Source organism: Leptidea sinapis, chromosome 6 (genome assembly GCF_905404315.1).
Source record: "Leptidea sinapis chromosome 6, ilLepSina1.1, whole genome shotgun sequence".
Taxonomy (NCBI): Eukaryota; Metazoa; Arthropoda; class Insecta; order Lepidoptera; family Pieridae; genus Leptidea; species Leptidea sinapis.
The window spans coordinates 12,956,765-12,984,386 of record NC_066270.1 but is presented as its reverse complement, the minus strand read 5'-3'; the positions used below and the strand labels follow the sequence as shown (position 1 = coordinate 12,984,386).

Below are 27,622 nucleotides of genomic sequence, written 5' to 3'. Positions count from 1 at the left end.
AATCTTTTTGAAATCATCTTCCCATCGTATCGTTTGTCTCCCTCTATTTCTTTTTGCATATCTTAGATACCACTCTGTAATATCTTTCATCCATTTATCTAGTTTGTTTCTTAACACATGTCCTGTCCAACGCCATTTTAGCTGCTTAATTGTTTTTTCGACACTTTCCAATTTCTTATGTTTTTAACCGACTTCAAAAAAGAAGGAAGTTTTTTTAAGAAATTCGTCGGTATTTTTTTATGATTGTTACCTCAAAACTTTCGATTGGCTGAACCGATTTTGATAATTCTTTTTATTTTAAGGCTGGTGCTTCCCGAGTGGTCCCATTGTAATTGGTCTAGATCTGACAGTGGTATTCATGAGAAAACCATAAAAGTCTTAAATTTTGCTATACATACGTATAGCAAAGACGATAAATTTACGAATAACTCAATATCGCGCCAACTGATTGCGATGATTCTTAATTTTTTTTATTGGAAAGGATTTACTTCAAAGATAATTTGGTGAGTGTTTGAGTTAGGTTCTGATTACGGAATCCATGACAAAGTAACGGAACACTGTCTGTAATCAAATTGTAAAGTACTTATGATCATTGCTGCATTGAAAAATTTAGTATATATACACATATTTAGACAAATTGTTGGTTAGTGTACTTCAAATTCACTAAATATCATAAAATAAAAAAAAAATAACAAAAAAACAACCGCCTTTAAAAACACTCTTCCAAAACAGTAGATATAATGTGCACTCAAAAGTATAAAAACAATTGCGTATTTTTGTATAAATAATTGTGTGTTTTGTACACATACTAATAAATTAATCTTATTCTAGTTACGATTATTGTAATTTTTGAAATCGGCTTCCTTCCGCCGCGACCCGCTCTTGCCTCTCGCCACCTCACGACTCAAGCACATCTCATCTTTAACTATGTATGTAGTTACAAACCTATCTTGGATGATCTATCTATTGTTTTGAAATGTGTTTTTAAAGTCGGTTGTTTTTTTGTTAATTTATTTTTATTTTTAGTGAATTTGAAGTACACCAACCAACAATTTATCTAAATATGTGTAGATGTACTAAATTTTTCAATGCAGCAATGAAAAGTCTAAAAATAAATGTAAATTAATCATCCACATACGTAAAGCATATTTAAGACTTTTATGATTTTCTCATAGATTCCACTGTCAGATCTGGACAAAATTACAATGGAACCACACAGAAAGCACCAGGCTTCAAATAAAGAAAGAATTTTCAAAATCGGTTCACCCAGTCCGGATGCCGGCTAGATTATGGGTATCACAGCGGCGCCTATTTCTGCCGTGAAGCAGTTATGTGTAAGCATTACTGTGTTTTGGTCTAAAGGGCGTCGTAGCTAGTGAAATTACTGGGAAAATAAGACTTGACAACTTCTGTCTCAAGGTGATGCGCAAAAAAGTGAAGCGCAATTGTAGTGCCGCTCAGAATTTTTGGGTTTTTCAATAATCCTGAGCGGCACTGAAAGTCCAGCTCGTCTCATGCCTTATTTTCATGATCAAAAAACTTATATTACTGATCCCGGCTATTTAAATTAATGACAGATGCAAGTAGACCAGTAGAAAAATAACATTTATTACACTATTAAGTTTTAACTTCGCATTAAAACATTGAAAATACTATAATCTATAATTAAAAAATAAATAAAACTTATTACTATATTTAACTGAAGGTTCTGTGTTTGTTGTTGACAACGGACTGATGTAAATATGAAAATCGCGCCTATATTTGAAATAGGAAGCCACAAGCGGTTACATTTGACATGAAGTCAATTAATACCGTCACTATAGTGTTCGTTGGTAGCGGTATGCTACTCGCTAGACGTTCGTAATTTGTCAACGACAGCGCCGGAACTTCAGCTGTTAGAACATTTTAACAATGTAAACCATAATATCACCGTTCAACCTGTCTAATTGGTTTACCTTCATTAACATAATGACATGTTAATGAGATCGATTGGTAGTTTGATATTATGTGGAGCTATTTAGTTACCTTAGTTGAATAAATAAAACTTTTATTATCTGTTTGATTTATGAATGCTAGTCTCTTTCTATATAGTATGCTCAATAATATAAACATTAACAGCAACTATAGAATAGTAAGGACGAAATTAATACTTAACACAAAAGAAGAAGCTCCATTAAAAGTCAAATTTACGTACTTCATAAAAATATAATAATACCACGGACGAGTAAAAAAAGAAGGACTCCGCGCCGTGATATTAACAACTGAAGCACCGTTATGATAGTGTGTGTGCTGTTACGTGGGATACTAGTTACACAATTTTTTCTCCCTTAATTGTTATATGATTATATATGGCCACAAATACTTATATAGTATCGTTTTTACACATTTTCACAACGCACGACGGAATTTTTAAAATATTTTATTGAAACGCAAAGTGATCAGTCACAGACGATGACAATTCTCACAATAGCCGCCTATCGGCCTGTAGTAATGTAAGTGTGTGCGGGGGGCTATGTATTTACACGTTAATCAGTTTGTTTTGGTGCTACACTGTTATGTTACACTGTAAGGTGACACGGAGTCCTTATTTTTTTACTAGTCCGTGCATAATACCAATATAACACCAACGAAGAAGCAACAAATAAACTCAAACCTGTTTTGGATTTTTATCCAGTTAGTTTCGGTTTTTTCGATTCGGTAGTTTTCTACCAACCTGAAAATTCAACATTTAATGACCAAGTTGTACAATAGCCTCATTTTATAAAGGCTTTTGAGTCGCTAGAACAAGACGAGATTAGCCTAGCTTTAAGAACCAAGTGCGTCTCCCACTTATCTATCTACAAGCACATAAGTCAGTTCATCTCATGTCTCAGGAGTAGGTACAGAGTTACGACGTAGTTGTACCAGATAATACAAAGATATACTTTATATGACTTATATCTATATACTTCTGCATATGTATGTAATATACTCTCTGCATCGCTTACTTTAATACAAATTCATGTAATAAATAATAAGATTCAGTAATACCAAAATCAAACCATTTGTTGCATTGGTATTGTGCAGTGAGGTTAATTAAATGAAAATACTACAAAAAATAATACCTAATAAGGTCATATGGAGCAGAATGATTATTAAGTAAAGAACTAATAATTATAAATATAATTGTACTAATATTTAATATATTACTATAGTACCTCTTTCTCATAAAAATTACCCATACATGACGAAAATATAAGGTTTAAATAATATAATATGGCGAAATCATATTTGTGAAAGTTACAGTATTTACTCGAGCCAGTCTCGAACAATGTGTGACGTTGACGAGTCACATGTTCTGTTTAACTTTGCTAATAATTTAAGCTACAATGCCGGGTTGCATAGTTAACTTGGTAAAAATAATAATACGAGAAATAAAAAAGATACTAGGTTCACATATCATCAGTTAGTATATTGTATTTTATTAATTTCTTTCTAAAATAACACGGAGCGTATGTTACAAGATGTTGAAAGATGCCGTTGAGTTTCAAGATACAACGCACACAAGCATCTTATAGTTGCCGTAATAAAAGAGATGTTGTTCTTAAGTAGTGCGGTATCTTATTGGAGCGCAGCGGAGACCAATCCTTAATCTAAGGTTGGTATGATACTTTAGCTTAGCTTTAAAACTGAAATCCTTAAGGTATTTCACACATCATATCATATTACAATTAACAGTATTTTCTGATGGTATTATACTTACTTTACTAACCATTAAAACTGAGTTCCCAAAAAAATATGAGAGCAGTTATCAAAGCTGCTAGAATGAGGATAACAGATAAGATCGAAAGAGCAGCTCCTTTATGACAGAATAAGTACAAACAAAAATACACAAAGATATATTTTCAACAGAATTTAAGCACTCAACTTTCAATGTTATCTGTGTTGGACCATGTTTACTGCATAAAAACGTTTGATATTTAAAGAAGATGTAAGGTTGGAGACTGTATTTAATCCTTACAGTCAATCTTCAATGGGATAATATTTTAAAATAAAATATGTATCCTACTTCCATTACTAAACTCTATTATTTTGTAGCTCATAATAAAATTATTTTTTATAAATTATTAATATAATTATTAAAATTATAAATTATTATTATAAAATCGGCTAGGTTTAAAACTAAATGAACCACATCAATGTAGAGGTGGTGTTCAAGTAGATGCTCTTAGGCGTCACGGGTTAATCTTGTATAAAATCGGCAGACCGTATCAGTCGTCACGCCAGCATTAATAAGTCATCCGCAGGTCATTTGCCGCTCTTAATATACCAGCTGTTTAAGATCCTGCTGATTTAAATGGTATTGGAACCCACTGCGATGGCAAGCGTCCTGATGGAATAACACTGGTGGCTTGGGCACGGGGAAGGTTGCTGGTGTGGGACGCGACTTACTTCGACACTCTGGCTGCTTCTCATGTCCAAGTTACGTCAGTTGGTTCTGGGGCTATTGCTTCGACTGCCGAAGATAGTCGCAAGTATGTAGGTCTCAGTGAGTCATACATATTAATGCCGTTTGGTGTCGAAACATTTTCCCGGTGGGGCCCAGAGAATGTACTTCGCACCTCAATAAGCCTACTGGAAACCCAAGCGCTGGCAGCTACTTCGGTCAACGGATAAGCCAAGCTATCCAACACGGAAATGCTGCCAGTCATCTTGGTACGCTTCCACATAATGAAAGTATCAATTTTGTGTAATCATAGTGTTGTAAATATAGTTATAAGATCTGTTTTATTATAAAATAATATTGAATGCGTTTCACAAACTAGTAGAATTACCCTCTTCTGCACCACAAATATTTTGTTTATATGCGGCCCTGCCCCAAAATATTGTTATTCCGTTACAAATTTAATTATCACTAAGACTTTAAGGAATGTAACTTTAAATTAGGTATGGCTGTTTCAATATCTGTTAACCCTTAATTTTTTTAATAGCAAACGATGCATAGCTTTACTCTAATAAATTACCCTTTGCTTCCCCGGGATATTCTCCCTCGGGCTGCCCGTTGTATCCTAGGAAGAGCATATCCTAGGACAAGCGAGGCACACCACAGTAACACCACGGCACCCCGCTCCACGCTTAATGTGGACTTTTGCAACTTCAGGGGAATCCACTCCAATTTAAACGCTATCCACCACCACCTTGATTTTGAGGATCGCTAAAATAACCCCATTTGTCGTATCAATGCTCTTCAACAACACTTCCCTTAAAGCCTCTCCTAGTATCGGAATACTGGGTCTCGAAATCTTGAGCGAATGCCATCTGGAGGGTAAAGCCAAATTGGCTTCGGAAAAGCTGGGCGTCATAAATAGAGCACGACAAATGCAACGCAGAGCAGCTCAAATTGTCGAGGACCTAGTGCTCTGTGAATGGTTGGACCACTTAGTGTTACGTAGAAGCGTCGGTTCATTGTGTGTCTTCTACCGCGTCTATCACGGGGAGTGTTCCGAAGAGCTGTATCACCTGATTCCTGCCGCCGAATTTCACCTCCGCACGACACGCCACAAGGTAAGATATCATCCTCACCACCCGAATGTGTGCCGATCCTCCACTGTGTGCTTTTCAAGGAGCTTTCTTCCACGCTCTACAAAGCTGTGGAATGAGCTTCTTTGTGCGGTGTTTCCGGGACGATACGACATGGGTACCTTAAAAAAAAGCGCGTACATCTTCCTTAAAGACCGGCAACGCTCCTGTGATTCCTCTGGTGTTGCAAGAGAATGTGGGCGGCGGTTATCACTTAACAGCAGGTGACCCGTACAATCGTCTGTACTCCTTTTTCCATAAAAAAAATGATTTTAAGTCTTATATGATGCCTGATATGTTGTTGTTTCTACTACATCAATTTTATCATTTTTAAATATGATAGGTGTTGGTTGTTTCTTTATATTTGTGTTGTTGGGTTAACATAGTCCATCAGAATTTTTTATATTATTAGTAAGTTATTTTCATTTTAACATACCAGTTTGCTACTTCCTTTGATTAGAATTCATAATAAAGAAAGCTTGGAAAAGTAATATTACAAATTTCACTGGTATTTCAGAAAGAGTAGCATTATTACAATTAAAATTTTAAAAATTAAACATTTCTTTTATTCAGGCATATGTACAAACAGAAAGATCCAGTGAAGCTGAAATCCAAAACTTCTACGCCGATCTTAAAAAAGCACATACGATGGCAGATGAGAATGTTCTAGTCTTAGGAGATTTTAATGCAAAAATAGGACGCAAGAAAATACGGCGAAAATATGGGAAATTACGGCGTAGGTCAAAGGAATGAAAGAGGAGAACGATTAATAGACTATGCATTCGAATGCAGATTAGCAATAATTATACCTATTTTAGAAAAAGACCTATTCGAAAATTGACTTGGGAATCACCAGATAAAACTGTCAAGAATGAAATTGATTACATCATGAAATTAGATTACAAATGTTCCAAAAATAATCAAAAACTATGAAGTCCTTAATAATGTAAAATTCCTAACAGATCGTAGACTACTGAGAGCAACACTCCTTTTAAACCAAAGAAAAAAAATGTACAATAAACTACAAAAAACAACAAAGTATCCCCAATAGAGACGATGAAATTAAATACTACGTAGATATGCTAAAGCGGAATATCGAAGGCAAACAAAAAGAATTAACAAATGTTCGATCCTATTACAATATGCTTGAAGAAGCCATAATTTACAGCTTAACCAACAAAAACAACGTTGAAATCATAAAAAGAAGCAAAATAGTAAGTGAAAACACAATAGAACTAATTAAAAGAAGAACTGAACTACAAATGAAAAAGAATGAGGACATAAATACAAAGAAAGATCTAAGCAGATTATATAAAGGAACTATCAAAGCGATTAAAAAAGAATATAGCAAACACAGGCAAGGGATAGTAACAAAAAAACATAAACAAACTTAGAAGCACGAAAAGAGCATTTAAAGAACTGAATAATAAGAAAAGATGGATACAAAAACTATAAAGCCAATCTAAAGAAACCAAAACAAGACAAGATATTATGCATCAAGCCAGTACTTATTACCAATAACTCTATAAAAGAAAGACGACGAAATTGTGGATTTCAATGAAATATACCTAGCTAAAAGCATAAAATTAATTAGACCTTAAATAATAAATAAAATTAATTAGAATTATAGATTATTATATAGATGAAAAAGAAATTTATGCACAGCTGAAAAAAATAAAACCAGATAAAAGCCCATGACAAACAGCATCAAATTACCCATCAGAGTTAAAGAAAACAGTATAGAATATGTTAACAGCTACATCAACCTGGGTAAGCAGGTATCATTTAATAAAACAAATAACGAAGACGAAGTCGAACGGAGAACAAAAATAGCCTGGAAAAAATTCTGGTCGCTCAAAGAAATCTTAAAAGGAGACTACTCGATGAATTTGAAAAAAACAGTATTTGATACCTGCATAATACCCTGTTTGTTATATGGCTGTAAAACATGGGTATTAACGACAAGAGCTAAACAGAAGATCAGGACAACACAAAGAGCCATGGAGCGAAGCATATTAAAAATAAGGAAAATACACAAATTCAGAAGTGAAGAAATTAGACAAAAAACTAAGCTAACTGATGCCCTCATGCAAGCCCTTAAATTGAAATGGCAATGGGCTGGTCACGTAACTCGCTATAAAGACAGCAGGTGGACACTCAGAATCACGCAGTGGAAGGGACCTAAAGGAAAACGACGAGTAGGCACACCGAAAAGAAGGTGGGCTGATGAAGTAATGGAAATAGCCGGGAACGACTGGCAAATAATGGGTAAAGACAGAGACGCGTGGAAAAAGTTGGAGGATGGCTTCACGCGAGGAGGGGTTCATATCCAAATAAATAAATAACCCATACAAATAAGTAACACGTACTATCTAGATATTAAGAATAATATAAACTAACACTAAATAACAACATCTGAAATGTACATATATTAAGGATACGAAATAAAAAAGGGCTTTATTATTATTATTATTATTATTATTATTATTATTAGTAATCCATCCTTATAGACCTGAACAAAACAAGGTTGCTTGCGCTTTGCTTAAAATATAAAATGTTGTATCGTCATGAGACAGAAATATAATAACTGTCAGCATATAATAATCATGTTAACCTTGAACTAGAAATGGCAAACCATTTTAAAACCACCGTAAGCTAGGTATAAAAAAGGACCTAAAATTGAGCCCTGTGGGTTTGATATGATACATCTATTTGATCTATTAATTCCATCACTGTCAGCTCAGTAGAACTTAGAGTTAAAGCAATTGATATATTTCTCACTAATACTGTTAAGAGATTTCATAAAATCGCTTTTCTTTAGGAACATTTGTGTTTTAATAAATATACAAAACTATTAATCAATAATTTTTGCATCTATGAAATCGAAGATGTTAAGATATGAATATTGAATACAAATTTTATCGTTACATAATGGAATTATATAATAGTAGATTAGTAGCCAAGGGCTGTAAGGCATCAATAGCAGCCCGAGATATTTAGGCACACGAGGGCGTCTATAGTTCGAGGGTACAATTGATGCTTACACCCGAGTTAACTTCTGTGCTTTACATCTCGATTGTGAGGCAAGTAGAAAAAAACTGGCATCACAATAATAAAACAGTTTATTAGTTAAAATTTATAGTGAAATGAGAACAATTTTCAAATTTTAGGGACAGGTGTTTTTTGGTAATTTTACTTTTATTTTGTATGGAATCTTCAATGTAACCTTAAGCCACCATGCTGGATTTCCACCCATCGTGCCTATTTATAGTGGTTAACATAGCCCCAGCATCGGCTAAAAGTGTAGCCGATGTTCTCCGGAACAATGATCTGTGTACAATTCCGGGTTTGCTAACTTTAAATAACTTGCGATTTGCTTCGGCATAATTCTGATGGTATTTATTCCAATAACTTGTTTGTATTTTTTCTACTTACCTCACAATCGAGATGTAAACACAGTAGTTAGCTCTGTAAGCATAGACTAAGACTGTAAGCATCAATTGCACCCTCGAACTATAGGCGGCTACTAAATATCTCCGGCTGCAATTGATGCCTTACAGCCCTTGTCTACTAATCATTTTAATGATATTTAATATTATTTATTATAATTTATATTGAATATATTATATTAAATATAAACTCTTGTTGAATGATCAAATTATCTTTAATTTGATCATTCTTTAGAATGATAGATAACTTTCAGTCACATTCAGTACTCAACCTAAATGAAACATAATATTGTTTTGACTAATATCTATTAGTTGTGTTAATTGACGCTCATTGTACCAAGTTTCAAAGCAAATTATGCCTGTGGCTGTGAAATCGGTTCTATTTTATTGAGATTAATTACAAGCTCTCGTTATTGGTAACCATCGGCTGTAAACAGATGGTGGCCTACATCGAATTACGTTTTGTATCTAGTTATTGGATCAAGCATCGCTTATTATTTTTGATTCATGTGTGTTTTATTTGTTAAATTTGTATAATCAGATTAGAATTATACGCTTTAGAAAATGGTGTCTATTTAAAAGTCAAATTATTATCCAAATGTTTTGAGTTTTATTTAGTGTTAATTCTGCCAATATTTGTCTTTAAACAATTCGAAAAGTGTTTCGCCTGTACACCTCCTGAGGCATCCTCAGGACATGTTGACTCAGCAAAATCTGGCACGAGAAATCTTTTGAATTTTAAGAAATTTGGATAATTATAGATTACCGCAAAGTAACGCCTAATTCAATCAATTTTCTCAAAGTATTGTGTCTATTTTATTATTACAAGTTTAAAACAGATAACTGAACATTACGAGTGAGTGCACAATATTAGTAATGCATTTTCCCTCCACAAATACAAGATTTAAAGCTACTTCATATTTTGTATACATGTAATTCCTAGCTGCATCTAACTGCAATTTTCATTGTACTGGTAGGCTCTTGTAATTCTATATATTATTAAACATTAATAATAATTTTAATTGTTATATTTATATCCTTATAGTAAAAAGGGTTGAATAAAGTAGTTATATCTTTACATATAAAAATCTAATGCAGGTGTTTGATGACAGACACAACTGATATTTGTTTACAGTAAACTCCTAAACTAATAACGGATTTTAATGGGGACTACTTCATGGAGAGCAGTTTAGTCCAACTTGAGCGATAGGATACTTTTAATTTCGATTTGGGACCCATAATTATTTTTATTGCTAATATTTGTATTGTACGGACATATTTCCTATAAGAGAATTTATTGACGCAAGATTTGATAGTTCTGCTGTGAAATTCATTGTAACAACAGCGAGCATATAGTCGTATACTCTGACTCAGACTATACTCCAATTCAAAACTATGCACAGAATGCCCTGCGTATTCTCTGGTGCACGCCCCAAGTTATTGGGCATTATGCATAAAAATTGTGGCACAAGGCTTTTTCACACGAGTTTTTCATACGAGTGTGGTAATATTCTAGCTTAGATTAAGGATTGGTCTCCGCTGTGCTCCAACTAGATACCGCACTACCTAAGAACAATAGCTTTTTTATTACGGCAACTATTAGTTGCTTGTGTGCGTGGCATCATGACACTCAATGACATCTTTCAAATTATGTAACTCGATCGATTCGTGTTATTTTACATTAAAATTAATAAAATACAAAATACTTACTGATGATATGTGATCCCACTGTCTTCCTTATTTCTCGTAGTATTATTATTTTTAGATAGTTTGATAATAATTATTTAACTTTTGTGCATAAAAGTTCGAACAGTTTATCATCGAGCCAGGCTTAATGAGAGGAATTATGACATTTTTGTGCTAATTAACAATGAGAGTTGAAAAACCTTGTTGTTGAACTTACCTTTGGTATGCCTTGTGTATTTTGATTGCCTCGAAGCTGAGTTCTCATATAACAACATAGACAATGGTTTATTTAGGACTCTATAGCTGTTATGTTATTGTTTTGTTCAGGTGTTTATTTTTGATAACTGTGAACATAACAAATGTTGTTGTTAATTTTCAATATGAGCATATCTAAATATGAATTAATAAAACTTAAAATTATTCATAGGCCTCTAAAGTTTCACTTGTGTAGTTCTTTTGATCAAAAAATATATCATATTTTGTTTAGGATAATAAGGGGTGAGACGAGCAGGATGTTCAGCTGATGGTTATTCATCCTACCCATTACAATGCAGTGCTGCTCAGTATTCTTGAAAAACACAAAAATTTTGAGCGGCACTACAATTGCGCTCGTCACCTTGAGACATAAGATCTTAAGTCTCATTTGCCCAGTAATTTTACTAGCTACATTAAATCTTGGCAAATTTTACCGGCGTTCCTTTATTACACTATAATTAACTAATGTGCCCAATTTAACAACAACAATACAATGTAAATGAAAAGTAAAAGTAAATCACTAAAGTGAAGTGTATCAAGAATTTTATTTTCAAATTGGGCTTATTTTTTATGGCTTTTAAACTGCCGTGTTAGTGTCTAGGCATTTATTTGTTATATTCAAAATTGATTAGAATATTATTATTTAATATGCATGTTTGAATCGGATGATAATACAATTATATGATAAGCATGACCTAGAGTGACCACCAGAATTAGCTGAACATAAATATATACATATAGTCATGTAAAAGACGACTCAAAGGAAGTTCCAAACTTTCTTCAATTTCTTGCTTCAAATGAACGTCTTATCTACAGTCGGCCATATTGTGTGTTATTCGTGACGTCACATTTTACTTTGTTATTCAGTGTGAAAAGCAATCTAAATGGTCGTTAGTCTAAGTGGATACTTGCATCAAAATGGTCTATACAAAAGAAAATAGTGGATTTGCCATGATATTATGTGATACATGTGTCTCGGCGTGCAAACTGCAACCTGCTCTCAAATTTTTGGAAATTTACAAGTATGTCTGAAAACGGTTTTGCCATTAAGTTGTCGTATTGAACCCATCCTGTACGTTGTAATTTTCACAAACTGAAAAATCTACAGACCAAAAATATGTTGTAAACTATCAACTCAAAATCAATAGTCATATAGTATGATAAAATATGACGTCATCAACAAATAAAATTAATTTAAACATATGATTAATTCATTTCAATAAAGACTTTTTGGAGGAGTAGAATTATTAAATATAAAATGAACAACTGTAAACTCTTTAAAAAATATCAAATATCATTTCATACAATGTTTGTTACAGATGAGCCCGGATTCAGCGGTCCAATAGAGAACGTGACAACTCCACTGGGTCGGGAAGCTATCTTAGCTTGCTCCGTGCATAACCTCTCTACATACAAGGTATTGTAATAAATAATATATATTATAGTGGTTGGGACTCTCTTTTATGCTCGTATTCTTTTAAATACTTCTTTTTTTTATGGAATAGGAGGACAAACGAGCTTACGGGTCACCTGGTGTTAAGTGATCACCGCCGCCCACAATCTCTTGCAACACCAGAAAAAAAAAGAAAGGAGTTCACACTTTTTTTGAAGGTACCCATGTCGTATCGTCCCGGAAACACCGCACAAGGAAGTCATTCCACAGCTTTGTAGTGCGTGGAAGAAAGCTCCATAAAAACCGCATTGTGGAGGACCGCCACACATCCAAATGGTGGGGATGATATTCTAACTTGTGGCGTGTCGTGTGAAGGTGGAATTCGGCGGCAGGAATCAGGTTAAACAGCATTAATTTAACTTCTACATTAATATTATGTGAGTATTGAATGAGACTCACCCGTCCCGCTCGGCTTATTATTTATTTATAAAACTTACAGCGATACAAAACATAGATAAGTTAACACAAGAAAAATTACACATTTACCAGTGGGAGGCTACTTTGTACAGGATGCCGGCTAGATTATGGGTACCACAACGGCGCCTATTTCTGCGTTAAGCAGTAATGTGTAAACATTACTGTGTTTCGGTCTGAAGGGCGCCGTGGCTAGTGAAATTACTGAGCAAACTTAACATCTTAAGTCTCAAGGTGACGAGCGCAATTGTAGTGCCGCTCAGAAATTTTGGGTTTTTCAAGAATCCTGAGCGGTACTGCATTTTAATGGGCAGGGCGTATCAATTACCATCAGCTGAATGTCCTGCTCGTCTCATCCCTTATTTATAAAAAAAATTTGAAATACACTGGAAGGTCAAACTAGTCATTTATCTATAAGAAGCCAGCATCGTCAAATGGACCACAAATCTGTTTAAAAATTATACCAATTCTTATTTGCACTATCCATAATAGCGCCTACATGTTCGGTGATATTGATTTTGGAGTCTAGTCAACACGTAAGTCAACTACCGAGTTGATATAGAAGAAAGAAGCTTGAAAGAAAACAATAGCCATTTGAATAGTCGACAGGATCTCATAAATGCTCTCAAAATTTGTTGAGAACGCATACCAACACAAAAAGTGACACAGCTAATCGAAAGCGTGCCAGATAGGCTCATGAAGTGTAAACGGAAACGGAGTAGAGAAGGCCCTACTCGCTACTAACTACCGCATTGATTTAGCAACAGCAATGGATAAATATTGTTAGGTTTAATATTTTCTATTAGTATTTTTCATGTTAATTACATGAAAATGCATTTTTGAATTTTTTTTTCTATTGAAATAAATAATTTTGATTATTGATTGAGTTCAAATAATTTGTTAAAACCTTACCAAAACAGACAGAATAAAAACAGATAATCATTTTTACTGACAGTAACATAAAAGTATTTGTGGATGTATGATTGTTTAAGGGAGAAAAATTGTGTAACTGGTATACCCCGTAACCTGACACACACTAGCATAAAGGTGCTTCACTTGCTAATATCACGGCGCGGAGTCCTTCTTTTTTTACTAGTCCGTGATTGAACCCCAACATTTTTAGCTTCACCGTATTTTATTATTGTTGATAATAAAGACAGCTGTTTTTCACAAAATTTAAAATTGATAAAAATGTCAATATTATAAATAAATTTTTTAATATTCTATTATAGTTATTTAAAAAAAAATTATATGCAACTTTTCGTTTCGTTAAATTGTACAAGATACAGATTTATATTTATTTTTGTGATTGACGGACAGACAGTGGAATATTATTCCAGTAGGTTACTGTTTGGTAAGAAACACAAAAAAATATCAATAATATTAAGTCAAGTCTCATTTAAGCCGAGCGCTAACGGGTCGAGTCTAAATTTTTATATTAAAATATAAATTCGTAGCACAAACACGTATATTGCCATAAAAAGGATATCTGGTTAAATGCAATAACTTTAAAATGTTATATTGCACCAACTTAAAGTGCACTCACTCACATAAAGTTGCAATGTTTAAGAAATAAAGTTTAGTTTCAGCCCAATTTATTGTTCAGAGCACAAGTCACTCGTCCTGTTTCTAAACGGTTAATAAATATATTTTCGATGCACTCTCTGACCAAATCATATTTATTTATCATGACAACGTACCGTCTCTATATTCGAAAGCTGTTATCCGTTTTAAACGGGCTTCAAATATTTGCTTAAGTTATCATTCATGTCAATCACACTTGGATATATTTGTACTTGTATGGGTTTCTTGTAGTTTTCTAAGTCAAAGTCAAATAAACTTTATTCAATTAGGCATAAACTAAGCGCTTTTGGATCGTCACTACAAATATTTCTTTTTAATTACTGAATTACCATTTGTTCGTAAAAAGTTGAGCTCGTAAGAAGAACATACAAGAAAGTCAACGGCCACTCCTTTCAATCGAGTAGAGTATTTTACAATGGATATACATAAAAAAAAAATTAACAATAAAACAACCTACTTTAAAAACACTATTCCAAAACAATAAATATAATATGCACTAAAATTTATAAAAATAATTGCGTATTTTTATACAATCTAATTAATTAATCTAATTCTAGTTACGATTATTGTTAGTTTTGGAATCGGTAGCCTTCCGCCACGACCCGCTCTCGCCTCTCACCTCCTCACGACTTAAGCACATCTCACCTATAACTATGTATGTAGTTACAAACCTATCTTGGATTTTTTTTATAGTCGACACCGACTCCAAAAATTACAGTAATCGAAACTAGAATTAGATTAATTAATTAGATTGTATAAAAATACGCAATTATTTTTATACTTTTTAGTCCACATTATATTTATTCAATTTGTTATGTTTTTAAAGTGATAACCCTCACTTCTAGGATTAATACACAAATAAAATTTGAAAAACAGAATTTTATGAACGATGCGGGATTCGAACCCACGACCTCCGGCGTTTCGTGCCGGTGCTCTAAACCACTGAGCTAACCGTTCGAGTACGAGGGTTATCACTTTAAAAACATAACAAATTGAATAAATATAATGTGGACTAAAAAGTATAAAAATAATTACGTATTTTTGTGTATTAATCTATTTTTCATCCCCCTTAATGTTAAGGGTGGTCCACGCCAAATTTATTTCTTATTTTTTTTGACCTTTTTTTATAATTTGTTTGATTATGAGTCGGCATTCAAAAATACAGACAACTTCAAATTTTCACCCATTTATGATCAACAGTTACTTTTGTATCGCTATTTTAATATCGGCAATACAACGTTTGCTGGGTCAGCTAGTATTAATATATATTTTTTTTTATAGAATGTAGGACAATCAAGCGTACGGGTCACCTGTTGTTAAGTGATCACCGCCGCCTACAATCTCTTGCAACACCAGTATAATTTTTAAAATGAAAAGAATTTTGTTTTTCAAATGACATCCTTTGCCTAAATCCCAGGCCTTTCTGTCTGATAATGATTCTTCCTATAGAAGATTGTCTGATTATTCCTTTAGAATTCTTTTTGATGTCATTTCTAATATACTAAACACTACTACCGGAAACAAATAACAAACAAGGAACTCTTCTTTTTTGCGCTCTTTTTAATGAAATATAAAATATTGTACTGTCATTGCTATTGCTATAAAATAATCATAATCTAGTCCCAGGCTGACTTAGATATTCTGTGGAGTAGTAGGATTAACGACAGAGCCATTTTTTAATTAAACATTTAAATTTATTTATAGATAATGCCTGAACAGTGACTGGGACTTTATTATAAAAGTGTATGCATTTACCCTTAAAGCTATTATGTATGATATGAAGCCTAATAGAAACAAGCAATCCCTTATTTCTAGTGTTATAAAAATGAAAACACTATTTAGAGTAAAAATGTGACAATTTTTATGAACGTATATTAAAGTAACATAAAGTATATTGATTAAAATATAGGAAAATACAATAGAATAGCACTCCATAAGGTACATGGGTTTGTGTGGAGGACCGTAGGCACGTTCTACAACGTGATTGTTATAATAACTTATGGTAACACACGCTCCCCCCACCAGTGGCAGGGTACACATAATATAAGCTTTATTTTTTAGCATCTAACGTTCATAATCGTTGTTCCAATAGTTGTCCACGATGCTAAAGTAAATCCCTATTAATAAGTCTCTTGGGTCCCCTACCCAATAAGCGATTATATAAATTGACATTATTTTGTCAATTGCTCGTCACTCTGAGGCATCTAGATCACTGTGATATTTTCTATTAGATCCATTATATAATTTATATGGCGCTTATGATCTAATTATACATTGTGAAGCGCAAATGTCTTGATTCAATAGATAAGTAGTAAATAGCCTATTCATAACTTTACTTTTACATTGTGAAACAGACTCTTACTGATTTATATATATATATATAGTCACACTACTATAGAAAGTTATTCTTATAACATAACGCCTATATTCGTACATCTAAGATCGAAATTATTTTAAGATTATATAAACGCAGATTGTACATAAACTTCTATATCCGATAATCTACATATTCCGTAAGCATTTAAACAACATCCTCCAGAATCTCTCGCGACGAGCTCCAACAACGTGTTGAACAGTAAAGTATAAGGATTATGTGCATACAAAGTACTTCAAACTTGAGTCGGCAGTGTTGACTTTGAGAGATAGATTCAAGTCTCCTGTAATGTAGTTGTGATTATATTTATATTAAGCGAGTGAACGCCCCAGAATCGCCTACGGAGATTTAGTTTAAGTCGCATCTGTTAATTGAATTGAATTTTGTTTACATTTTTCTAGATTCTAACACATAACCCAACATTATTTTAAAAATTTATTGATGATTAATATTTGTCAGTGTAAATGCCATAAAAATGTTTCCAGCCGTAGATTTGTCAGGATATTATGGTTTTTTCAAAACTATATTTAACAAAAGTTTCAAGTGATTCGGCTGAAAAGCATTTACACACATTTTTAACTAAAATATTAGTTATCCGTCAACTGATTGTAATTTTACAAACATTAAAAACAAAGGGGTGATTGCTACGTTCATCGTTGAAAACCGCATTCAGTTCATTCATCGTTTAAGCTTTACAATAAAAACAAAACAAATACAGATAAACATATAAAAATCTAACAACTTGTTTTTGATTTCATTTAAATTTACGCCACACTTCAAAGACTATTAATTTCCAAGGTTAATTGGTTTCCAAGTCCATACCATTAAGTTGAATATATGAGAAGTAAATTACTGCAGGCTCAAATTTCAATTGGTTCCATATATAAATCCATTTCTTCCGTTTCTTTTTATATCCCACAAAGATCCGCAATATCAGAGGTTAAAAGATTAATTGCCGACCCCATGGTCGATGATATGACTCAGGTCATTTCCTGAGTTACATCAGTTCGTTAGCAGCCCGCAGATGATTTCATAAAATGACTGTGCGAAGCAAGCAAGTAATAAATTATAGAATTTGAAACGTTTTCCGGAAACCGTGCCATTTTTTAATGATAAAATTTTAAGAATATTAATTACTTAAGCGAGTGAAACTGTTTAATGCAGGTTTAATGGCGTAAGGTCAAAACCGTCAAAAATGATTACGTCCAAATGATGAAGTCCGCAATGTTCATTCTTTTAAGAGGCTAAATTAATACATATTACTGACCTTATTTATAAAACTTGTACTGATAATTAGTAAGAGAATTTTACCAAGTCCAAGGCATTACGCAACCGAAGAAAAATGAATACATCATAATGTGCTTAACAAGTTAAGCTTTTGTGAAGGTCAAACCCAAGGACCAATTATTATATAAAACGGCAATAGCCTTCACATTATGAAAAAGTACTTCCAGTAGTTACAAGGCGGAATATCAATTAATATAACTTTTTAAGTGTCATCAAAAGATTTTTTTAATTTTAAGTGATTGATAAATTCTTCTTTATTTATCCCTCTAAGATCTCTACGTGATAACAATTACTTGCAACTACTTTCTTAAGTTAATATAGTTTATTTCTCAAAAAAAAACATTTATAAAAACCACTTCAAACACTAAAAAGTAATAAATAACTTCATAAAGATTTAATTTAATACACCTCTTATGCAAACCTAATACCGTTGATATCAATAAAATACTACCTATAGATGGAGTTTAGGTCGGTGCCTACTATAATATACACGATATATATTTTATTAATTTGATGCCGATATTACGATCCAATTGCATGAATCGTGGTCACGACGTAACTTCGAACTGGAATATACATCGTGATGAAGTTCGGCGATGATAAAAGTTTAAAAACTAACTATTGTGTTTTTTAGTTTAGCTTTAAATTTTGGAAAAGATTTTTCCTCATATATGTCTTTCAGTAAGTCTAATAACTATATAATTATAGTAGCACTCCCTCAAACTGTGTAGTTTTCGTACCATAATTTGTCCTAGGTTTAGTTAATTGCAGTTTATGTTTGTTTCGTTTTATCATGCTTATGAGATTTTGTCTTCAAAGTTATTTGTGAAAGTACGGAATCTATGAGTATTTTTCTAACTAGTATGCATATTTTGTATTTTTATATTTGACTTATAGATAATTCATCAGTTTTCTTATAAAATTCTTTAGTTGTAAAACTTTTAATAGTTTGTTTTGAGGTATTTGAAGATCCTTTATAACAGTTTTATATGTTTATCCCCAAATCTCTATTAAGTATTCCAGTAAAGGCTTAGCTAATGACTTATAATAATATAATGATACTGCGAAATTTATGTGGAATAGTGCAGATTTACGCAAATGTTCAGTCAATGGTATAATTTTTGACTGCAGATAATCTAAATGAGCTCGCTATGTAAACAAGATTTTAGTAACATTTATAGTCAGTAAATTGTAATGTAGCTATTTATTTGTGTATCTATATCGGCTTGTGCGTTCGACATGACCCCATGGATTGAGTATCCAAAATAAAATAAGAATGTGTTATCAGCAAATATGGATACCTCTCCGGTCAATTCCCGATATAATTTATGCGGATCAAAAATAATACAGGTCCTAGGATGGACCCTTGAGGTACTCTACAAACAATGTCACATGGCTTGCTCTAACAAATTTTTGATTTTTACAATTAATTGTATTTTTGTTAAGAATTTTAAAAGCTGATCGATATATACTGATATTTTGTAACTTATTTAGCAAGTTAAGTGATATGAAATAAATATACCTACAGCTATATTTTTCTGGTCAAAAGTAGTTTGTATTTTGTAATCATATCAATTGATTTGGCATAAAATCCATATAGGCCTATAAATATATATACATAAAAAAATACTTCTTTTATATATATTATATTTCAGCAAGATGCAATAGCGGGATATACCTAAGCAAAGATAATATTTATTACCTTGTTGTAAAAGCATATCCGGTGCTTATAATAAATCTTAGTGGCATTAAAGTTTATATTTGTCGCGATAAATTTTACAACATTGTGAGATATTATAAAGTCATTCAAAACATTGCATTACTGGGAGTGTTTCGAAAATTTTGTATTTTTTGAAATGGATAGAAACGTTTCAAAATAGTTTCTTATTTTTAAGTGATATCCCTCACTTTTGGGATTAAGTATACAAATTTAATTTGTACCAAAATGTTTTTTTAATAAGGGAAGAGACGAGTAGGATGTTCAGCTGATGGTAATTGATACGCCCTGCCCATTACAATGCAGTGCCGCTCAGAATTCTTGAGTAACCCCAAAAATTCTGAGCGGCACTACAACTGCGCTCGTCACCTTGAGGCATAAGATGTTAAGTCTCATTTGCAGATTATTAATGGGTTTTGATTTTTTTAATGTATTTCATTCTATTTATGTAGAGATTAGCAATATTTTTAACCGACTTCAAAATGGAGGAGATTCTCAATTCGTCTGTATGTTTTTTTTTCTGTCTGCCTCAGAACTTTTGACTGGGTGAAACGAGTTTGATATTTTTAACAATAATCGTAACTTGAATTAGATTATTTGATTAGAATGTCTAATAATACCTAATTATTTTATACTTCTTAGTGAATATTACATCTCTTGTTTTGGAATAGTGTTTTTATGTAGGTTCATTTTTGTTAATTTTTTGTAAATAGCAAATGTTACGTTTGGTTTGTGCAATGTAAGACAAAAGTATTTTACTTATAAATGTGTAACACTCGCGTTAATCAAAGCATATATTACGAAAGCCGAGTTTCTGCCACTGTTGAGCACTTTGCTGTTTCTCTGGGGTACTACCTCATGATGAACCCACTCAGTAAATCCATGAATGATAATAAAATCTAAGTTTAATTTAACTAACCCACCATTTAAAACACAACAATAAAACCATCCCCATCCTTATATGAGCTATGTAGCGTTTCAATTTCGAGTTTACTTGAGGGATTTTGTACTAAATTGAAAACCACAACATAAACACGCCTGACTAACCTTCTTAATTGTAATCTTCTTCTCTCAGGTTGCTTGGCTTCGTGTTGACACGCAGACAATCCTGACAATCCACACACACGTGATATCAAGAAGTAGAAGAGTGGGAGTTACTCACAGTGATCATAAAACTTGGTTCCTGCACATCAGGGAGCTCCGGGAGACAGACCGAGGATGGTACATGTGTCAGATCAATACCGACCCGATGAAGAGTCAGCTTGGTTATTTAGATATTGTTGGTGAGCATACATTATGTCTTACTACATAGCATGTTGTTAGAAAACTTTATTTTTAGTAGAACCACAGAGTAGGGATAGATACTTATGTAATGTAGAACAGACAATATGTGCAAGTACGCCAGTGGCCCATTCCTACGTCACCACACGTTTTTGTGTCATAAAATAGCGGTACACCAGCAGCTGTACTAATATGTTCTGGTCTGAATTTGTTTACGAGATATATTTTTGTGGAAAATTATTGTTCGAACCCATACCCGTAAATGCTGGAGTGCCCCAAGGCTGTGTGCTATCTCCCACACTGTTTCTTCTATATATCACTAATTTGTTGGACATCTCTAACATACATTGCTGTGCAGAAGAGAGAACTGGTAATGCCGTATACACGGGCCATGCAGATATCTCTCGGGAAATCGCATTCCAGTGCCGGGAGAAAGTTTTGCCTTCTATCAAGTCCTCTCCTCGCGAATGGGGATTGGGGTATATTAAACCTTGTCTAATTTAATATCCAGAAGACAAAAGTTTGCATGTTTACCACTTAAAAAACCCACTTTGTCTTATCACCGATCTTCGAGAACACCTCACTTAAAGCCTCGCCTAGTATCGAGAAACTGGGTCTCGAAATCTCGAGAGATTACCAGTTCCACGGTCACCTGGAGGGCAAATTGGCTTCGAAGAAGCTGGGCGTCATAAAAAGAGCATGGCAATACTTCAAACCGCGTTCATTGTATGTCTTCTTCCGCATTTATCACGTGTTCCGAAGAGCTGTTTCACCTGATTCATGCCGCCGAATTCCACTTTCGAACAACACTCCACAAATTAGGATATAATTAGGATTTATTTATATATTATTAGGATTTATTATATATAATTAGGATTTGTGGCGGTCCTCTATAGTGCGGTTTTCAAGGAACTTTGTTCAACGTACTACAGAGCTGTGGAATGAGCTCCTTGTGGGGTGTTTCCGTAAGGACGATACAAAATGTGCGCGTACACCTTCCTTAAAGGCCGGCAACGCTCCTGTGATTCCTGTTGTGTTACAAGAGAATGTGGGTGGCGGTGAATGTAGAACAATCTAGTTATTTATAAACATTAGCAAGGGTAAATAAGTTTTACATCGCAGCTAGTCATGCCGTACTCGTAAAGAAAAGTTAGAGATTTCTTTACACTGGTAGCTACATACAATACATCGAATTTGATGAACTTCGCAAAAAAAATATAACGACAATGTACAAAATATTGGTTCACAATAATGATTTCTACAAACATTTCATATTGGATACCTTTCATGGAAACACTTGAATTGAGAAGGAGCGATAGTAGGATGTAAGTTGAAAGTAGGATGAAGACAGCACTATTGGAAATGATTCTGGAACCATATTTTTTGTCAGTTTCAATTTCAATTTATTTATAAAGTCATTATTAAATTACAAAAAAAGAATAATAATACAAGTCTTACTTAAAAGCTAGTTAACACTGTGCCTGAACTAGGTAAACCTGTGTTTCAGGTGTAAAGAGCTTATATTAAAAATAAATAGTCACAAAAAAGAGAAACTTAATAAAGTAAAAAGGTATAAATAAATCTACAAGTTAAGTATATAAGTAAGCAATGTCATCAAAGTAGTGCCTATTAACTAATCCAAATAAAATATAGATAAAATTTTGGCAGCAAACAGTCATGTACAAAAAATGTTCTTATTCTTATATTCTAATATTTTAAACATTGCTTTATTTTATCAGTTCCGCCAGATATTATTGATCGTGGAACGAGTACAGACCAAACAGTAAGAGAGGCAGCTTCAGTGAGTCTGACGTGCGCTGCTACTGGATCACCACAACCTCAGATTACTTGGCGGAGGGAGCACTCTCAAACTATCTCTCTAGCTGATGGTTCACAAGGTAATACTGATGAGCGCAGCGTTAGAATTTGTTATTGAACTGATAGTTTGAATATCTAATGAGAATAACTACAATCGAGTATTTCGTAAATTTCTTGTCTATGATGTCCATGGGCGGCTCTCTATCACCTTCCATTAGTTAGTTTCTTATTTGTTTGCCCCATTTCATATTTTATACATTAATATTGCTTACTTCTTGCTTTTAAGTATTTATGACCCTCTGCCTTCTGTCTTTTTAATAAGATTGTAACAAATTTAATAGTCTACCATAAATCTCATAGAATTTTAATTTTGAAAGAAGTATTTCATGGTTCACTTTATCAAAAGCACTGGAAAAGTCTGTGTATATGCAATCAATCTCAGCTTTGTTGTCTACGCCCGAAACTGCAAAAAATTGTAATATAGATATTTTACATACGGTTAATATCAATAAATTTAAAACCGACTGCATTAAAATATTAAGATCTTAGTTATGTAAGTTAAATGTAAGAAGTAAATTATTGCATTGCACTTATAAATTTTATAAATCTCTTGTTTTATAGTAAATAATTGCACTTATAAATTTTATAAATCTCTTTTTTTATAATAGAAATGTATTTAAGTCATTTTTTATCATCATTAATGTTAACCTCTTCATTTCTTTAATTTTAGTATGTTTAATTATTCAACTTTGTTATTCTTTTCGCACTATTGTTAATACAACATTTACACCTGTAAAGACATGTCATATTGTACTATCCCTTGTGTACTTGCTAAAATTTTAATTGTGTAATGATGTTTTGTTGGTGTAACTATCTAAATAAATAAATATATACTTTATATCTCTGATTTACTAATGGAGGCCATTGAAGCGTTTGGCTTTCGACGACCGAATGAGTAAAGCTTGTCTGTCTTGTTTTGAGAGCTCTGTAATATGCTCGTTCTAAAAATTCAAATAAAACATCGATTGGTCTCCGCTAGGCTAAAACTAGATACCGCACGGCCTAATAACATAGCTTCTGTATTGCGGCAACTATTAGATGCTTGTGTGCGTGGCTTCTTGACACTCAATCGTATCTTTCAAAATTAATAACATACGCTTCGTGTAATTTTACATTGAAATTAATCTATATATATAAAAGAGATTTCCACGTATATAGTCACTCATCACGGTATCTCTGGAACCATTACAGCTAAAGACTTGAAATTTTGTAGGAATATTCTTTTCACCGAGTAGAGGTCAGCTAAGAAAGGATTTTACGAAATTCCAAGTTTTTTTTTTATTATGAACAGAACAACGTCTGTCGGGTCAGCTAGTAAAATATAAAATAATTGCTGATGATATGTGATCCCAGTGTCTTTCTTATTTCTTATAGTATTATTTTTACTAAGTTTAACTATGCAACGCAGCACGTGGCACGTAAACGTCACACAATGTTCGAGACTGGCTCGAGTACGCCCATTTAGGCATAGTAAAAGTTGCCGCACTTTGCGACTACGCCTGCGGTATCTAGTTGGAGCGCAGCGGAGAACAATCCTTAATCTAAGATTATAGTTTTATTTTATATTTAAAAAATAAGCGGAAGTTAGTGTCATGAAATCGGAAAGATTTTTTAAGGGCGAAAATATTTTTTCAGTCCTGATTCTGTGTAAATGTATCTTTATGAAGGTACTTAGAAATGTTTATAAGGGACAGCTAAAGTATTTTTATTTTTTATAAGTTCTTATGAGGAGTTAAGTTAAGCAAATTGCCGTTTGGGATATTATATTTATCCTCGTTATCTATACATTTTTGCAATCTCATGGGAAAGGCATTTATGCCTTTGCAGAAGAACTCTTTGGATTTGGACTTCTGTGAAGACAGCCTTGAAAATCGTATATTACGGTAGTCGCTTGTGGCCAGTTCTGGCAATTACGACTGATGATGGCGGGTTTCTAAATGTGAATACTATAGAGTTAAAGAGTGCTGGTTTTTTAAAAGTATTAGAAAACTACAAAAGCGACATATTTATCCGCAATACAATAATTTCTCAGTATTAGTGCATTGGCGTAAAAGTTGTTACGTTGTTAGATTCGTAGCGACTGATATTGTGTTTATGATTGCAGTGACGTCACAGGAGGGTCCTGTATTAAATATTACGAGGGTGAGCCGGCAGCACGCTGGAGCTTATTTATGTATTGCTTCCAACGGAGTACCTCCTACCGTAAGCAAAAGAATAATGCTTACCGTGGAATGTGAGTTTTACATTCAATTCATCAACCTTTTTATACACTACTTTATTTTAAACTTAGATAAAACTTTAGAGAAAACTAGCAATGTATTTGAAAACTATACAAAAATTGTTCAAACAAATAAACAAAAGAGGGGCCCCGTATACTTGATACGCCAGATACGGCAGTAGCTACGCCCCTGGTATTCCTCCTTACATTAAAAATAATATAAAACTAAATTAATTATTTCTTGACTGCTCAAGACAATGACAATATATGTTAATGCATAATACTAATAATATTATATTAATGTTTTATTTGTTGTGTTAATGATACAATATATTATTTATTCTTATATATACAAGTATCTATTACAAAGGTAAGAGTGTTTTTGTTTGTTTGAACCCATTTGTATCTGGTTTGACCAATCTGATTTGAATAGTTATTTTTCTATTTTATAGTCAGACGTACGTCAGTTGGAGTTAATGGTTGGTGATACATAAATGCAATGTGATCCAAAAATAATAGTTCTTAATATATCTTAATAGTATACAATATCATATGCTATTTCTTATACATTAGCTACAAGAGCTATCTTAAAATATATAAACCCAGTGTCCTGATGTTTGTTCCCATTGGACTCCTAAGCTTATGAACAGATTTAAATAGGTATTTCTTCATGGTGTGAAGTTTAGTCCAACTTGAGAGATAGGATAGTTTTTATTTCGATTTGATACACATAAATATTTTATCTGTTTTGTATGGACTCATGACAATTCTGTGGTTCTGCTGTGAAACAATTTCATTATAACAACAGGGAGTATATTTTACGAAATAATTTCTTGATGTAATGAAATATTATTGACAAATTCATAAAAAAACGGTATTTTATTTATTATTTACAGAACAACGTCTGTCGGGTCAGCTATACTAGCTGGCCCGACAGACGTTGTTATGTATTACGTTGTGTTGTATTACAAATAAAATATTATTCACGGGTGATACTGCGGGGTGCCATTAGTTATCAATATAACACCACACTCTTCTGCCATAGCTACCATAAAATATTTCTTTGTATATTACATATAAGTCAGAAGTACGAAATATTTTTGTTTAAGTTCCGCCGGTCATAACAATAAGAAACCAGCTGGTAGGAGCTGCTCTTGGTACTGATTTGGTGTTGGAATGTGAAACAGAGGCTTTCCCAAAACCTGTCAGCTACTGGAGCCGAGAGGACGGAGAAATAGTCCCTATTGGTAAGGTATAGAAAAATCTTGATACAAAAATAGTTTTCGATGATATTTTTTTTTTTGAAATATAAAAATTTGTCACATAAGAATGTTTCATACAGTGACCTTCCTTGTGCGGTGTTTCCGAGACGATACGACATGGGCACCTTCAAGTAAAGCGCATACACTTTCCTTAAAGGCCGACAACGCTTCTGTGATTCCTCTGGTGTTGCTTGCATATATGCGTGATAACTTGTCGTTGCGTAGAGACATCGCTTTATTGTGTGCCCTCTACCGCATTTATCACAGGGAGTATTCCGAAGAGCTGTTTCACCTGATTCCTGCCGCCGAATTCCACCTTAGGATTCCAAGTTAGGATATCATCCTCACCATCTGGACGTGTGGCGGTTCTCGACAGTACAGTATTCAAGAAGCATTCTTCCACTTACTACTTACTTCCACGTAGTACAAAGCTGTGGTATGAAAAAAATTTGCGCTATTTTTGCCGTTTAGCAGTAATCTGTAAATATTATTGATTTCAGTCTAAAGGGCGCCGTAGCTAGTGAAATTACTGTGCAAATGAAACTCATGTAACAAGGCGACGTGCGCAATTGTCGGTCAAGTCAGAGTTTTTCGGTTTTTTCAAGAATCATCAGCTGAACGTCCTGCTCTTCTCGACCCTTATTATCATAAAAAAACATGTTATAATTCACATTACTTCCCTTATAATACGATACACATAGAACCATGTAGAACCTTGTTTTGTCAACATAAATAACTGACCTACTTATGATACTATCACAGTATTCAGCCGCATACCATTATCTTGATAGAGAAAGTTCTATTACACATGCTTTTCCCTTGTGTGAGTCAAATAAATTAGAACTGAAAATGTAGCTCGTGAAACGATATGCGTGATTTGAATATTCAGTAACAAGGAAGATTTTATTAAGAGATTTATCTCGATATAACAATAAGCCATTTGTACAGTGAGGCATTTAACACAACGTAAAAAGTGCAGAAAATTATATAAATACAGAGGTTAACATATTTAACAAAATAATGTGTGCTTTGTACTACGCATGCGCACAAACACGTATTCGTGTCTCTCGCGGAAAATATTCAGTTTAGAAATAAAATAAATTCGAAACATCATTTTTAAAGAATTATTCATAAATTTCCAACACGTGGGTTTGATGAAAAAAAAATTTTTGATTTTCAGTTTAAGTATTGGGACGCCCAAAAGT

General features: G+C 33.3%; 2 protein-coding genes and 1 non-coding gene across 4 annotated transcripts in view; 1 reads left to right on the top strand and 2 right to left on the bottom strand.

Moving 5' to 3' along the window:
* The window catches only part of LOC126965053 (limbic system-associated membrane protein-like), a 624,470-nt gene that overhangs the window by 314,590 nt on the left and 282,258 nt on the right, over positions 1-27,622 (bottom strand). The gene's annotated exons all lie outside the window — the stretch shown is intronic.
* Positions 1-27,622, top strand: part of LOC126965051 (limbic system-associated membrane protein-like) — a 226,477-nt gene that overhangs the window by 5,708 nt on the left and 193,147 nt on the right. For both annotated transcript variants that reach the window (XM_050808495.1, XM_050808494.1), the window contains exons 2-6: positions 12,269-12,366; positions 20,854-21,061; positions 22,799-22,957; positions 25,042-25,170; positions 26,265-26,402. In XM_050808495.1, the coding sequence (XP_050664452.1) occupies positions 12,269-12,366; positions 20,854-21,061; positions 22,799-22,957; positions 25,042-25,170; positions 26,265-26,402 (732 nt within the window). The remainder of the gene's footprint in view (positions 1-12,268; positions 12,367-20,853; positions 21,062-22,798; positions 22,958-25,041; positions 25,171-26,264; positions 26,403-27,622) is intronic.
* On the bottom strand, positions 15,284-15,357 carry Trnaf-gaa (transfer RNA phenylalanine (anticodon GAA)). Its single transcript has one exon. It is a non-coding gene; the product is annotated as a tRNA-Phe (tRNA).